Source organism: Panthera pardus, unplaced genomic scaffold (genome assembly GCF_024362965.1).
Source record: "Panthera pardus isolate Hobbes unplaced genomic scaffold, ASM2436296v1 HiC_scaffold_16, whole genome shotgun sequence".
Classification (NCBI taxonomy): Eukaryota; Metazoa; Chordata; class Mammalia; order Carnivora; family Felidae; genus Panthera; species Panthera pardus.
The window spans coordinates 76,724,187-76,739,543 of record NW_026526721.1 but is presented as its reverse complement, the minus strand read 5'-3'; the positions used below and the strand labels follow the sequence as shown (position 1 = coordinate 76,739,543).

General features: G+C 38.9%; 1 protein-coding gene across 3 annotated transcripts in view; it reads left to right on the top strand.

The window, feature by feature from the left end:
* Nucleotides 1-15,357, top strand: part of IL1RAP (interleukin 1 receptor accessory protein) — a 136,760-nt gene that overhangs the window by 48,125 nt on the left and 73,278 nt on the right. For all 3 annotated transcript variants that reach the window (XR_002084066.2, XM_019463509.2, XM_019463511.2), the window contains exon 2: nucleotides 460-524. Coding sequence is in view for 2 of the 3 variants with exons in the window: in XM_019463509.2 (XP_019319054.1) it covers nucleotides 461-524 (64 nt within the window). In the remaining variant the exon portion in view is untranslated. The remainder of the gene's footprint in view (nucleotides 1-459; nucleotides 525-15,357) is intronic.

The following is a 15,357-nucleotide window of genomic DNA, read 5'->3' as shown; positions in this document are numbered from 1 at the left end:
ATTTCTAGACTTTCTATTTATCACTAAGAAGGAGAAGTGCCTGGGTCATAAAATATTTCCAGACCACGAGAATGCTAAAGAGATCAAATTTATCTGCCAGAAATGTGACTCCTGATGAAAACATTGAAGAGGAATATTTTTCATAAGTAGGCAGTTATAGTTGAATGATTGAGAGATTGTTCTAGAGCCAAACTGCTGGAGCTTGACCATTATTCTACCACTTTCTAGGCAAAAGAGGTTGGCTATGTTATTTAAACTTGTATCAGTTTCCTTATCTGTAGTATGGGTGATGAAAGAAAAAAAAAAACTATTTTATTGGTTGGTTCCTGCAATTAAATTTGTTAATATTGTAAACATGTTAGAACAGGTCCCCGTCCACAGTCAGCATGGGGATGCAGTAATTATTAAACTCTTGAGAGTGATAAGTACTCTCCCTTAACTTTGTATTTATGTTGACAGGATGGGACTTCTGTGGTGTGTAATGAGTCTCTACTTCTATGGGATCCTGCAAAGTGATGCCTCAGGTAAGTGAATGGTTTTTGGCAATCTATTAAGGTACAGATGATCTCTAGGGTATAATGTGTCAACTCTCTGAAAAATGAGTTAAGACAAAATAATATTTAAATCCATTGTCTTTTGTGGTACCATAGAATCACAGATATGAAAGAAATAGAATTTTGGTGATGGGAGGACCACTGACACCTTTAGTCTTTAAGGGGCAGAGTGTACTTGGGGCAGTGGTCTGGTATGTCTAAATATAGGAATTTTCCATCATATCCAAGCCAACCAGAATCTGGCTTCTTTCCCTTCAGCTCAGGTCTTCTGAGACAAGAAATGACAGAGATGGTAGCATGACCCTGTTTTTTAAACTTCAGGACGTAGTGGAAGAGGCCTTGGGGCTAACAGTCCATTGAGACCTTTTAAGAATGATGGGTACCTGTCATACTGCTTCTATCTGGGAAAGAAAGAATCTATCATTTTTTTTTTCCTTTGGGTGTTGCTTCTTTTTTTTAAATTTTTTTTAATGTTTATTCATTTTTGAGAGACAGAGAATGAGCAGGGGAGGGCCAGAGAGAGAGAGAGGGAGACACAGAATCCAAAGCAGGCTCCAGGCTCCGAGCTGTCAGCACAGAGCCCGACCTGGGGCTCGAATTCATGAGCCATGAGATCATGGCCTAAGCTGAAGTCGGACACTCAGCCAACTGAACCATCCAGGTGCCCCTGGGTGTTTCTTCTTAAGAGAAGCCAGCCAAAGCTTGTTTGAGTTTGAATAATCAAACTCGGTCATCACGGAACTGGATCATGTGAAATCAGATTCACAAGGGATTCGAAAGTTCATCATTTCAGGGCTCCTCTCATCTCCAGAATTACTCCCCAGAACGGTTCCATGGTAACTCTACCTAGTAATCATCTCATTGCAGCCCATATGTCTTTGGACTGGCCAAGTTCTTACAAAGCTTTTTAGTATACATGATTGAGATTTGTTTTTGTCATTTCCACATTTCTCTGGTTCAACGGCTTGATTTAAGTAGAAAATAGTCAATCCAGTGGTAGTCTAATTTTAATTCAAGGAACCTAGATATCTTCATTTGAAGAAGCTTCTCATGTATAATTCCCCTGAAGACCATGGAGAATACTTTGAATACCATTATTTTAATTCCTTTCCTGTGTGAGAGGTCTTCAGAAATGTTAAAATAGTGATCATATAACCTTGACAGTGTTTTCCTATATTCTTCACATACCATGGATTTGAGCCCTCTTCAACCTGATTATCTTTTCTGGGTATGTTTCAGTTTTTCTATACCACTTAAAGCATTTTATTGGAAACCAAAAATAGCACTAAAGAAAGGGTATAACTAGGACAGAGTACGACTCAAAGCTGAGAGAAGTAAAGATAACTTCCAACCTCATTGGCCCTTTTCACAAGGAAAGCATATTTGCTAACCTGGACTGATATGCAGCTGGGAACCACTAGTACACAGATCTACTGGCTGTTTAGACCAGCATCTTTCCTGCTCGATTGAGTGTCTCATGTGACTGGTCAGTGCTGTGATGTCCTTAATTTTAAACATGTTGAACATAATCCCTGATTATAATCAGTTCTTATTTGATTTAGTTCTATGCTTGAATGTTATCTACTTACAGAAGCCTTCTTTAACCACCTTAACTAGAATAGCCCTGCCAATCACACATTCCTATACCCACCTTTAGTTTCCTTTATGACACTCATCACTTCCTGACATTATACTAATTTTCTCTTATCTCCTTCTCCTCCTTTCTCCTCTTTTTCCTCCCTGCCCTCCTCTCTTTTCTTCTCCTCTCTCTCTCTCTTCCCCCTGCCCCCTTCCCTTTCTCCTTCCTTCCCAATTTCTCTACTTGTAAGCTGTGCAAGGACAAGGACTTGTCCTCTTTGTTTGTTACCCAAATACTTGCAGTAATGATTGGTACATAGACACATAGTAGGCACTCTCTCTGTATATATATTTCATAAATGGATGGAAAAAAGTCCCTTCACATCCCTTTTGCCCAAATTGGCCAATTTTATAATGGAACTTGTTTGGATTCATACCAGTAATTCATCGATATGGTTTTATGTCCTGCCTCCCCTTGAAGGTAAAGGGAGAGTTGACCATGTTACTCTTGTTGAGAGATCAGTGAGATCTCAGAAGTTTGAGGGTACTGGTATCTCCCCAGCCATCCTGGCAGTGTTGCTTTTCTGAATGACCTTTACTGTAATCCATCCAAGGAGGTCCCCCACCCCCCACCCCAAATGCTATTGGAAAGCGAATTTTCTACCCAGGAACTGTGACTCATAACTCTGCTGGGGAAGCTGACTTCTTGAATAAGATAAGTTTTCATACCAGCCCCATTGAGTCACCATGGGAGCAGGAAACATGTTGTAATCCCCTCAGCCCATCTGGCACATACTCATTTGCCTTCCTTATGAAAAGGTATATTGTGTCTGTGTCAGTGATGCACTTCCTAGTTGGAGGAAGAGGAACAAAAAGGAAGTGTTGTTGACAAAAATAAAAGGAGCAACTAACTCTGGGCTACTAGGGGATAAAAGAGACCATTGCACGTGTTGGGGGAATCAACCAACTTCTCATACATCAAGGTATCACTTCGTACAACCATATAGATGCTGGCAGACTTGTTGGCCTTTCATGAGCTTCTTCCTATGCTTCATGTTCCCAGCTTTAATGGAATCACAGATTGATGTGAAGAATAAAGGGGTAATAGCCAGAAAACCCTAAATCAATGTACATGCATATGATATTAGTAGGAGTCTTATTTGGTTGTTCTGGGCCTTTCTGTGTGGTCTCTTCTTTTAAGGGGAGCCCCACATTTAAAAAACATAATTTTAGAGGTGCCTGCGTGGCTCAGTTGGTTGAGCATCTGGCTTCGGCTCAGGTCATGAAATTACTGTTTGTGAGTTCAAGCCCCACGTTGGGCTCTGTGCTGACAGCTCAGAGTCTAGAGCCTGTTTCAGATTCTGTGTCTCCCTCTCTCTATGCTTCTCCCCTGCTTGTGCTCTCTCTCCCTCTCTCTCTCTCTCTCAAAAATAAATAAACATTAAAAATTTAAAAAAAATAAAAAACATAATTTTCTTTGTTTTGAGAGAGAGAGAGAGCCGGCATGATCAGGGGAGGGGCAAAGGAGAAAGAATCCCAAGCAGGCTCCACACTGTCAGCTCAGAGCCATACCTGGGGCTTGATCCCAGGAACCGAGATCATGACCTCAGCCAAAATCTAGAGTCAGACACTTATTTGACTGAGCCACCCAGGCACTCCTGGGAAGCCCCACATTTAAAAAAGAAGCCATGTTGACGTAAGAGCTTTAGTTCCATGCAGTGTGTTTTAAGTGCAGTGAACTGGACTTCAAGGCACAGAATTCTGACCTCAGAACACAATCTTCCTGGTAGCAATACTAGGATTTCCTTATTCATTCAGGGAAGTGGAAGCAATATTTTCATCTCAGGTGACCATTAAAGCAAATGCTTAAGAAAAAAGCATTTACTTTTAAGGAATTAGAGCTTGGATAATTATAATGGTGATATTATAATGTGGTAGTTATAGTGGTAATAATAAACCTTCCTTTGCTGAAAAAGCACTTTGCATTTTACATATCCAATATCATTTGACTCTCACTCCCAAAATATAAAGTGGTCAGGCTGTTGTAACCACCTGTTTTGAAAAAGAAAATTAGAATTAAAGAGGTTAAGTGAATTACCCAAAGTCACAAAGCTAATACGTAACATAACTATGACTTCAACTAGATCCTCACACAATTAAAAAAAAAAAAAGATTAAAATCCAAAGGGTCACAGGTTTCGCTAACTGTTAAAGAACCACTCAATAGATTTCTGCACTTTTTAGATAAGAAATATCTTCCCTCATGACTCCTCCGCCCCCCACCTTAGTTGTTTTCTTCAGGAGGAAAATCACTGCACTGTAAGCTCAAAATTCAATATTCCCATTTTTGCTTCTTATGGTATTGAACATTTCCGATACTAAACTCAAAGAAGTTTTGTTTTGCAACAATTCTGAAAGCAACTTGTCACACATTTCTCCTTTGGTGTGTTCCATTGGCAACATGTTAGGAAGTTGAACTGTTAAAACTGCCTTTAGAGTAGAAATAAATATTTGCAATTTGTGATTCCACACTGGGGACAGGGTTGAGAATGGCACCACATGTAATACGGTGACTTTAAAAAATATTACCATATCAAAATTATTTGTTACAGAGACCATGTGAAAAAGATAGCACTGCATTGTCACTCCAGGTGCATGCACACACACACACACACACACACACACACACAGATCTTTGAATATTGTTTTTTATTTCAAGGTCAACAGATGACTATGTGCCAGGTGCAGGGCTAGATTTCACACACATTGTCATTAATGTCACAGAAAACAATGGAGACTGGGGTTGGGAACCTGGAGATTCTTACACACATTTTATGGTTTAGGAAAAGAAGAACCAAAGAAGTGACCTAGGTTAACAGTGGTCTGGTGGCATGTCCAGTAGACCTAGGTTCTGAAGACTGCCTCTACTCCTGAAGCAGACCTCTTTCCTTTAAACTACATTGTCTTCTTGGGGCACCTGGGTGGCTCAGTTGGTTAAGCTCTGACTCTTGATTTCGGCTCAGGTCATGATCTCACAGTTCATGAGATTGAGCCCCACATTGGGCTCTCAGAACCTGCTTGGGATTCTCTGTCTCTGACCTTCCTCCATTCTTCATGTTCTCTGTCTCTCTGTCAAAATAAATGCTTAAAAAATAAATGACATTTCCTTCTTTTAGGATTTTGTTCTGCTAATAGAGGTTAAGATCCTGTGATTTAATTGCCATTAATTTTGAGAAATTTGCCAAGGGTGGAAATAATCTTTTGGCTTTTTGAGAGTGACTAATAAATAACTTATTTATTTATTTTTCACTATGAAAAATAAATAAGTAAAAACACTGGCTTACCAAGAATCGAGAGACATTGCTTTAAGTTCTGACTGTCACTTTGTGAGTGTTTAATGACATTAAGGAAGTCATTTAATCAGTCTGTGGTCACTGTGACCTTACCTAAAAACCCAACCAACCAACCAAAAATAGCAAAGCTTCAGCCAATTCTGCTTTCTTGTTTGATTTTATATTAAAGAGCACTATGAGAATTATTACACATTATGGACGAACACAGATACACTCTTCCTTTTATTTAAATAAGCAATTTCTAAATTTTTTCAATGTTTATTTTTTGAGAGACAGAGAGAGAAAATGAAAACAAGAGAATGAGCGGGGGAGGGGCAGAGACAGAGGGAGACAGAATCCAAAGCAGGCTCCAGGCTGTAGGCTCTGAGCTGTAAGCACAGGACCCGATGCAGGGCTCGAACCCATGAACTGCAAGATCATGACCTGAGCCGAAGTTGGATGCTTAACTGACTAAGCCATTGGAAGCCCCTAAATAAGCAATTTCTAAATGGCAAGTATTTCTTTTACCATGATTTTACTTTAGTCTAAAGATCATGTGTTTGACAATTTCATATTATAGAATCCGGGACAATAAGGGTAGGCTCTTATGTAAGTGTCTTAGAGTCAAGTCTGACAGAGAGAAGAGAAAATAAATAACCAAACAGAATGCCATGGGAGAGCAGAGAAAGTTACTAGCCTGGTACGGGGCTCTGAGAGAACACATCCCAGTCAAAGAACAATTGCTCTTTTCTTGGAGATAATGTATCTCTTATTTGGGACCAGAACAGTGCAGTTGGACTATTGGACAATGTGAGGGTATTTAGAAGCCAAGCTAGAAGGGTAGGTTGGGGATAGGAATTCTTACAGGTGAAGAGACTATTTGTGTTTAATACATTTTAGATATAGTTGGCTGGTTCTTTTGTGTGTGTGTGTGTGTGTGTGTGTGTGTGTGTGTGTGTGTTTGTGTGTGTGTATCTTACTTTTGTAAGGGCTTATAATATTTCTGATGCCATGTAATGGTTCTTTTAGCTTTGGTAAGCTTTTTTTTTTTTTTTTTTTTTTTTTTTTTTTTTTTTTTTAGTTTGTTGCCAATCCCAGTAGCTCCCTAGTATCTGAATATGCTTTCTGAAAAACTCCATACTTGGATGTACTTGTGACATTCAGTCCTGTCTGTTGCTCATGGCTGGTCATCCTGAACATACTTCGTTTCTATGCAATTTAGTCGAAACAATTTGAGAATGTCTGAAGAATACAGTTTCATTTTATTCTTAGACCTAAAGGTCATTGGAATTATAACATTTCACCCTGGTGTCCTTTAAATGCTTCTCCTTGGGAGCAGATATATTCCCTCTTTTTTTTCTTTTGTTGTATTTTGAAACACCCTGATGCTTATTTTTAAGTTGCTTATGCTTCCCAAAGGTAGGTATTCTGTAGCTTGATTGAAAAGAGATTTGAGTACCATAATTTATTGGCCTGATGCTAACTTTGCAAATATAAACTCTCCTGAACAGCTTCTTGTATCACAGTGGTAATTCTATGTTTAGAGAAATGACCTGATTCTTCCTTCACATGGCTGCATTAGTTAAGAGAAACCCAGATTTTTGCAGGGAATACATTTTGTATATGGGGTTATAGGTGACAATGTCTGCTTTATGAGAATTAATTCAAGGTTTAAACACCTTCATTTTTGCAAGGTGTTTGCAAACCTTTGTTTCTGCCTTATGATGAGCTTTATAAAACCAGACCACTGTCTTGATGATCAGTGACTAAATCCTATGCACTAAATATATATATATGTGTGTGTGTGTGTATGTATATGTATGTGTGTACATAGGTATGTATATGTGTATATATACACACACACATATATATGTATATATATAATAAAAATAATTAAAAATATATATACACTATGTATATATGCACTATATACATATATACACTAAAATAAAATAATATATATATGTACTCTCAAGATAAAAACACAATGATACTTGTATTTTGAAATCCACTAAGGGCCAGTATCTCTCATTATTTATTTTTGAGGCACAGAGAGAAATGGATCCATTTTACAAATACTCTGGGAACCTCAGTAAATAATTTCAAGTACCTTTTATCCAAACCTATAAAAGCTGAAATACAAAAATGCCCTCTTTTTGTCTTTCTCTGTTTTAGAGGCAATAGGCACAATGATAATACAAGATGGCAGAGAAAATGAGAGAAAACAGATAAAACAGTCACGCCCATAATAAACTAGACTTGGCGGAGTTCTATTGTTTTCATGAATTTTATTTCTCTTTCTGCCGTCAGAATCAAACTTTTGGTATAACTGTACATTACTGAGAAATGAATATCACTTTCCCATGGTGTTTGTAGAGTCTGAACTAATAGTTTAAGGCTATTTGTTCATCAGCCCTTTCGAAATACTTTCATATTTTTTGAAGTGCTTCCTGAGGTAGGCAGGAGTGTGCACTTTGATATGTGCATGAAGGTACTGATGTTTGCATTCCACCTTAACTTCTGTAATAGAATGTTATGGTCCCTTTAAAGGGACCACACCAACAAGAGGGAACAAGTGAAGAGTATCGCCAACTATGCTTCCTAGTGGAACTTGTAGGGCTTACACTGTAAATGTAGATTCCTGAAAGGAAAGAAACAGAAAGAGAGTGCATCCATCAGCCACCAATGGCTTTTCTATGTAAATATAATTTTTTGTTAATATTACATGGTGGGTTTCGATTTCTAATTACTTAAACTTACCTACAAGTACAACCATAGTTGAAATATAGGACTGTACTGTTGTTAAAGCAAACGCGGATATACAAATTGTTGTTCCCAAGTGGATCCCTACCATCGTGAACCATTATTTACTATATAACTTTGTTTTCCCTTTTTTCTTTGGGGAGAAACCTTTAATCATTCACCATGGGCTTGTTTGCTGTTTAAACACATTATACCTAATAGCTTAAATTGATGAGCCTGGGTTAACTCTGTTATTCTCTAGATCCTTTGGGAGTTCAGACTGCCCCCAAAAGTTTCCTGATGAACTAATTTTTGCTTTTCAGAGAGAAAGCATTAATATTATCCTCATATTTTCTAATTTGCCTTGGACTTTTTGATCTATCTGGTCCCCTAGGGAGAATTGAATTTCTCTTATGCAAGACTTTTTGACATCCATGGCTTGATTTTAAATGCTTCTTCAGCACTTTTTACTCAAGGTACAGAACTATGACGAGAAGGAACAGGGAGGCGGAGAGAAAAGGAAGGGAAAGGGAGACAGGGAGAGAGAGAAGAGATAAGAGATACAGATAGAGACAGAAAGACTGAGAGAGAGAGGAGAGAGGGAGAGGAAGGGAGGTAGGGAAAGAGGAAGGAGGAGAAAAGGAGAGAGAGATACAAAGAGAGATAGAGACACAGAGACAGTCTTCCCACAGAGGAGCTCACTGGATTTGATACCAACCCAAGTATATATCCCCGCCCCCCCGGCCTCCCCAAGGAAATAGATGGTATTGGATGGTATTCTTTTTTTTTTTAAGGTTTTTTCATTTTTCAGAGTCAGAGAGAGACAGAGCACAAATGGGGGAGGGGCAGAGAGAGAGGGAGACACTGAATCTGAAGCAGGCTCCAGGAGGCTCCAAACTGTCAGCACGGAGCCCGGCGTGGGGCCTGAACTCACGGACTGCAAGATCGTGACGTGAGCTGAAGTCAGACGCTTAACTGACTGAGCCCCCTAGGCGCTCCTGGATGGTATTCTTTCAAACATTTTTAAACATTTCTTTTTTATCTAGGTCTTTTTTATTTTATTATTATTATTTTTTTACATTCTGACTCTTTTTCTCATCCCTAATGTATTAAAATGATGAGAGCATGGAGGACCTGGATGGCTCAGTCCATAAAGTGTACAACGTGATCTCGTGGTGAGTTTGAGCCCTGTGTTGGGCTCTGTGCTTACAGTGTAGAGCCTGCTTGGGATTCTCTTTCTCCCTCTCTCTCTGTCCCTCCCTGACGTGTGCTCACTCTCTTCTTCTCTCTCAAAATAAGTAAATAAACTTAAAAAAAATGATGAGAGCAAATAAAACCCATGCATATTGTAGAGGTTTCCTTAAATACGGTCACCTCCAACCATGAGAGCCATCAACATGTCCAGGGATACTGCTTTGCCGGTCGCAACTCTGACGAAACTGTACAGCAGATATGGTGGAAGCAAAGAGCTAATCGTGGCCTTCACAATAATGAAGAGGAGACAGTGACAGACTCTGTATCCCCCTTTACACTCTGCCTTCCTAAGGTCTAAGGCAGAAACAATCTGCTGTTGTTTGCAATTGACATGAGCTATAACATGTCTTTCCTATTAGCAGTGTATTTGCTTGAGGCTCAGTAGAAACCCAGCTTGTATTCAGGTCTAGGAGGAAGGTGTAGATTTGGAGAATAATTGAAATCATGGAAATTGTGAATAGAGCAATTAGTAAGTGAATGTGTTCGAGGAGTCACTCCCACTGCATGCAGTGTTCTTAGTGACATACCAAGGGAGACTTCAGGAAGAAAGTGAAGGCAGGGTCTTTGTTCCTGTTTGCTTTATTAGAGCCAACTCTTAGATATCTCACCTTTATTACTCTAAATATCCTGTTATTACAAGGGTCCATTCTCTCATCTACAATGCAGTGGTAATTGATGATGGCAATAATAGCCATGAAACATTACACACTATTGGATTTTTCTTAATCACTAAAGGAAGATCATGTTAAGCTAAGCATGGCTTTAAATCTATTTTATTCTAATTTTTTTGTGAATTGGTAATAACTATGTAGTGGAGTGTGTATGTGTGTGTGTGTGTGTGTGTGTGTGTGTGTGTGTGTGTGTAATAGAAGAAAAAGGAGGTGGGGGAACTAACATTAATTGAACAATTGAACCAGGGATTATGATTATATATAATATTACATAAATTTTTGAATAGCCCCATAAGATAGGGATAGGCATTTTTATTTTGTTGCCAGTGAGGAACCCTAGATTCAGAAAAGTGAATTAAAAAGTTAAATTAGCTTAGTAACTTACTAGAGCTATTGAGTGGTACAACTTGTATACCTGTTTGATATTAAAATGCACGCATGCTAGTTTTGCTATATCACGTTGCCAAGGAATTCTTTACAGTTAAAACTCTGCCTTCTAAACATGCCAACCAAAGCTGTCTTTCAGTAATTGATATAGTGGAGCACATATATTTGCAAAAAGAAACACTCAACCAATTAAACAAAACACAGGATGTGATTTTTCACATTGCAGATACTATTTTAAATTGATTTGCTCCAGGATTCCTGAAACATATACAGTGCACTTTGACTTCATATATTCAGATGAGACACATTTTTCCAAGGCTATAAGAAGTTTTCTAAAGGAAAGAGCAGTTCTGAACAAGGCTACAGATGGATGAAGGTATGGTGGTTCAGTGCCGATGCAATGGGTTTGAGTGAAGTGGGAAACCATTAACTTTGGTATACTGCAAGATGGCTTTGCCGTTGTTCAGTTAGCTTCCCATGGGGCAAACTCAGAGATGGTAACTGTAGCTCCCTATCTTTTCCTTCTTACCCAACTACAGCAGGCTCTGTCCTTCCTCCAGGGTGCTTGGGGACTTAGTAAATGATATTTACATATGGCTCAGAAAGTTTTTTGGTACCCAACAGTGTAAAGCTCTAGAAAATTCTTTTCAGTCTAAAAATATCAGCTTTTTTTTTTCCCTGCTAGACTTTGGCAGTGATTGGGTGTGAATTTTGAAATTTGATGATGGTTTCACTCCAAGTTCCATTTTATTCCTGATGGAGCTGGAATGTTTTATCTTTTTCAGAAACTGTCACTTTTGTGTATGTGTATATGTTTGTATGTAGGTGTATGTGGCAACAAAATAGCCAGAGTAACACTCACCTGGGTCCAGCAAGTGCACAAAAGATTGGCTGGCAGCATTATCACCAATCCATACATAGATATGTTATTTCACTCCCCGCAAACTCTCCAGAAGTGAGCACCTGAAAAATTTTTCAGGTTTAATGCACAAATCCCCTTCAGTCTCAGGGAAATCAGTGTTTTCCATAGATTAGTTATCTGTTTTAAAGTATGCAATACTTTAATCACAGAAGGATGGTAAGTATTCCCCTTTTATTTTGAGAATGTACCTTTGTGATTTAAAAGGAACACGTCAGAGGTCTGTATAACCTCTACATTTAGGAAAACTGGTTCTCCATGATGAGATGTGAAACCTAGCTCAGTTGATGTTTCCTGGGCATCTGTTATGTGCAAAACTTTGTTACCACAGGGAATGTAAAGATGAGTAAGACACTTTGTAATCATTCATTCATAGTGTATGGATGTATGCTAGACGCTGGGCTTTCCTGTAATTTATTTGTAAATAAGACAAATGATCTGTGCTCCCATGAAGCTTATAGTCTTCGGAAGAGCATGGGACAGAAGAAAGTAAGTAAATAAACACATTTTAAAAGACAGTTCTGTGAAAATTACCTACAGGTCGTTACACTGATGAAAAGAAATCAGACGGTGCTCCATTTGTCAGGTGGCTAGGGAGCATCTACTCAAGTGGATGACGTTCTCTTGAGAACTGAAGGATAAGAAAGAACCACCTATACAAAGCAAAGGGAAGGCAGCGGGATGGCCTGTGTGGAGACCCTCAGCTGTGAGGATCATGCTGCCAGTGTTGCTCTAGTTGCAAGAACTAGGGGGAGAGCGAGGTGGGCAGGATCCAGCGCATATTAAGGGTGTTGTCACATTTCCCTTCACTGCAACAGAAAGTCATTGACAGGGTTTGAGCTGGTTCCTGACATTATCTAGTTTTTACATGGTCATGTTAGCTGCTATGCGGGAAATAGATTGGAGAAGATTTCAGCTTCTCCCGTATGGTGGACAAGGTCTCCTAAACAACCCTTCTGCTGTGAGGCAACCAAAAATGCTGCATTTAAAAATAAATGTCTTTTAAAATGAATTGCTGAGTTGGTAAGAAATCCTCAGAGGACAAGATTGAAGTGAAACCGGGAATCCAGAAAAGAAACGAAGCCAGCTCTACAGCTGGCAGCTGCCCAAGGTAGCATCCAGAGTTAGTGAGAAAAGATATATTTAGGTGCTAGAACGTTTGGATACTTTCTTTAATATAAAGTTACATTCTTACCTTTTGCCTCCCCCCCTCCCGCCCCCGCCAAAAAAAATCTCAGTTGAATGAAATATTTAAAGGTAACAAATAAATTAAATCCTAAAAAGTACTAGAAGAAAATATATGCAAACTTTTTCATAATGTTGAGGTAGAGGATACCTTTCCAGCTATATCATCAAAGGTAGGGGCCGTTCAAGGTTTGCTATATTTGACTACATAAACATTGGCATTATAAGTTAAAGGGCGAATGAAAAACTGGAAAATATAGAATATGGCAAAGGGTTGATGTCATTAAGGAACTCTTGTATGAACACTCAAAAATATTTAACTTGCATTTCAGGCAGTTCAAAAAAGATAAAACTGAATTGATCATAGTTGAAAGGATCAAGTTCATAAGTAAGAAGATAGATGCAAATTGAACCAACCATTCTTGACCCATTACTTTGGCAATGATTGAAGAGAACAAATCCCACCCAGCAATGGCCAGGATATGGTGGTCTAACAACCAGATGCCAGATGTGGTGTTAATATACCCTGTGGGCCAGAGTGTTCTTGGAACAGGCTTTGTGGAGGGCACTGGAGCTATTTGTTTCAAAGATACTACAGTGCCTCCCTTTGACCTAGTAATGAGCCTCTACGCATATAGCCTAAGGAAATAATCAGAGAAGTGTATCAAGATGTAGTCACAACTTTGTTTTTCATACAACTGTTAAAATAGGTAATATTGGAAACTTTGCAAAAATATCCAGTGGTAAAAGATGCTTAAATAATGTGTTATATCAGTAACATGGGGATACAATTGAAACATTAAAAGTATAATTTTGCATTTGTTGATACAGAGCTTAGTTTATAATAGATATTTCTGGGGGTGCCTGGGTGGCTCACTGGGTTAAGCATCTGACTCTTGGTTTTGGCTCAGGTCATTATCTTGTGGTTCCTGAGTTCGAGCCCTATGTCAGTCTCTGTGCTGACAGCTCAGAGCCTGGAGCCTGTTTCAGATTCTGTGTCTCCCTCTCTCTCTGTCCTTCCCTTGCACGCTCTCTCTCTCTCTCTCAAAAATAAATAAACATTATTTTTTTTTAAATAATAGATACTTTTGTTTAAAAACAGATACCATGCAGGGGCTCCTGGGTGGCTCAGTCGGTTTAGCAACAGACTCCGGCTCAGGTCATGATCTCACTGTTTGTGAGTTCGAGCCCCATGTCGACCTGTGTGCTGACAGCTCAGAGCCTGGAACCTGCTTTGGATTCTGTGTCTCCCTCTCTCTTCCCCTCCCCCGTTTGCTCTCTCTCTCTCTCTCTCTCTCTCTCTCTCTCTCTGTCAAAAATAAATGCATCTTAAAAAACAACAACAACAACAACAACAACCAGGTACCTTACAGCCGGACTAGTCTGCAAACTTATAAACTGTGGCATTTGTTTTTTGGTGCCAGCTCTCACCAGCTGGCTTATGAGAGCTACTTGTTCAGTTTTCAGGAATTTTATGAGCCCTTAGGTAAACTGTTGGTTTAGAGTTTCGCTCCATGGAAACTGATAAACAGACTGTACAGAGCAGGCCCCTCCTACTCCCCAGCTCGTTTGCCACACACTGGTGTGTGCAGGTGTGTGTATGTATGTGTGTGTGTACATATAGAAAACCCTTGGTAGAACATACTGAAATCTTAACAGTGATTATCTTTAGAAAGTGGAATTATGTTTGAATTCATTTACCCTCTTTTCAAATAATTTTATGTATCATCTGAATATATTCCAACCCAATAATTAGAAAGAAAGTATCTTAATTCTTAGAAGAAAGAATGAAGGCCTAAGCCATTGGGGTCCTCAGGATGGTAAGCAAGGAGCAATTGCAAGGTACTGTTGGTTAATGAGCTCTGTTTCTATTTGTAGACTGGGTTGTTAATAACTTCCCTAGCACAGGGATGATTTCAGTATTCATAAAATGACCTTGGTACACTACCGAGTTTGGAGATTGGTAAGGCAAAACAGATACTACTGTTAAATTTCCTGCATTATAGCTATGACTGATATTTGTGTTAGATGTGTAATTTCAAGAAAGTAAATATTTAGCCACCCAAATTGTTGGAAGTTGAAATCAATTGAGTTCCCAGTTCTCTGCTTCACAACGTTTGCTTATGCTAAATAGCCCCCCAAATATCTGTGTACCCTAATTCTTATTTCATTCATCAGCTCACTTAAACATTTCTGTTGATTACAGGCAGTTTTCTGTTTTTGTTTTTTAAGATATCAGTACCACAGAGTGTACTCAGCCAGCTGTCAATATTTCAACATCTGTGGGCATGATGATACATGTGTTCGACAAATGAGTGTGCTTTCCTTCATCTGTCAGCATTCCTTCCTTTCTCCATGCAATAAACGTAGGTAATTTTAGGCTTACAATGTGTGCCAGATACAGTTCACATTATCATTATAGCAACTAATTTTTAGAGTGGTAGGTGCAATTATATAGTGTTTTATAGTTTTAAAATGCCTGCATTATTGATCATCAGAAGTGTATCATATTTTCACTTCACAGATAAGAAGCAGAGACTTGGAGAGGTTGGGTGACTTAACCATAGCCATACGGATAGTAGGTAAAAGAACCAGGACTCAAGCCCTTGTCTTCTAGTCCCAAGCCCATTATTATTTTACCTTGCAGACCTAGGGGACCCCAACCCTTTCACTACTAAGGACATCATTTATTTTATATTTTTTTCTAAAGACTCCACATGTTGAAAGCAGTAGAAA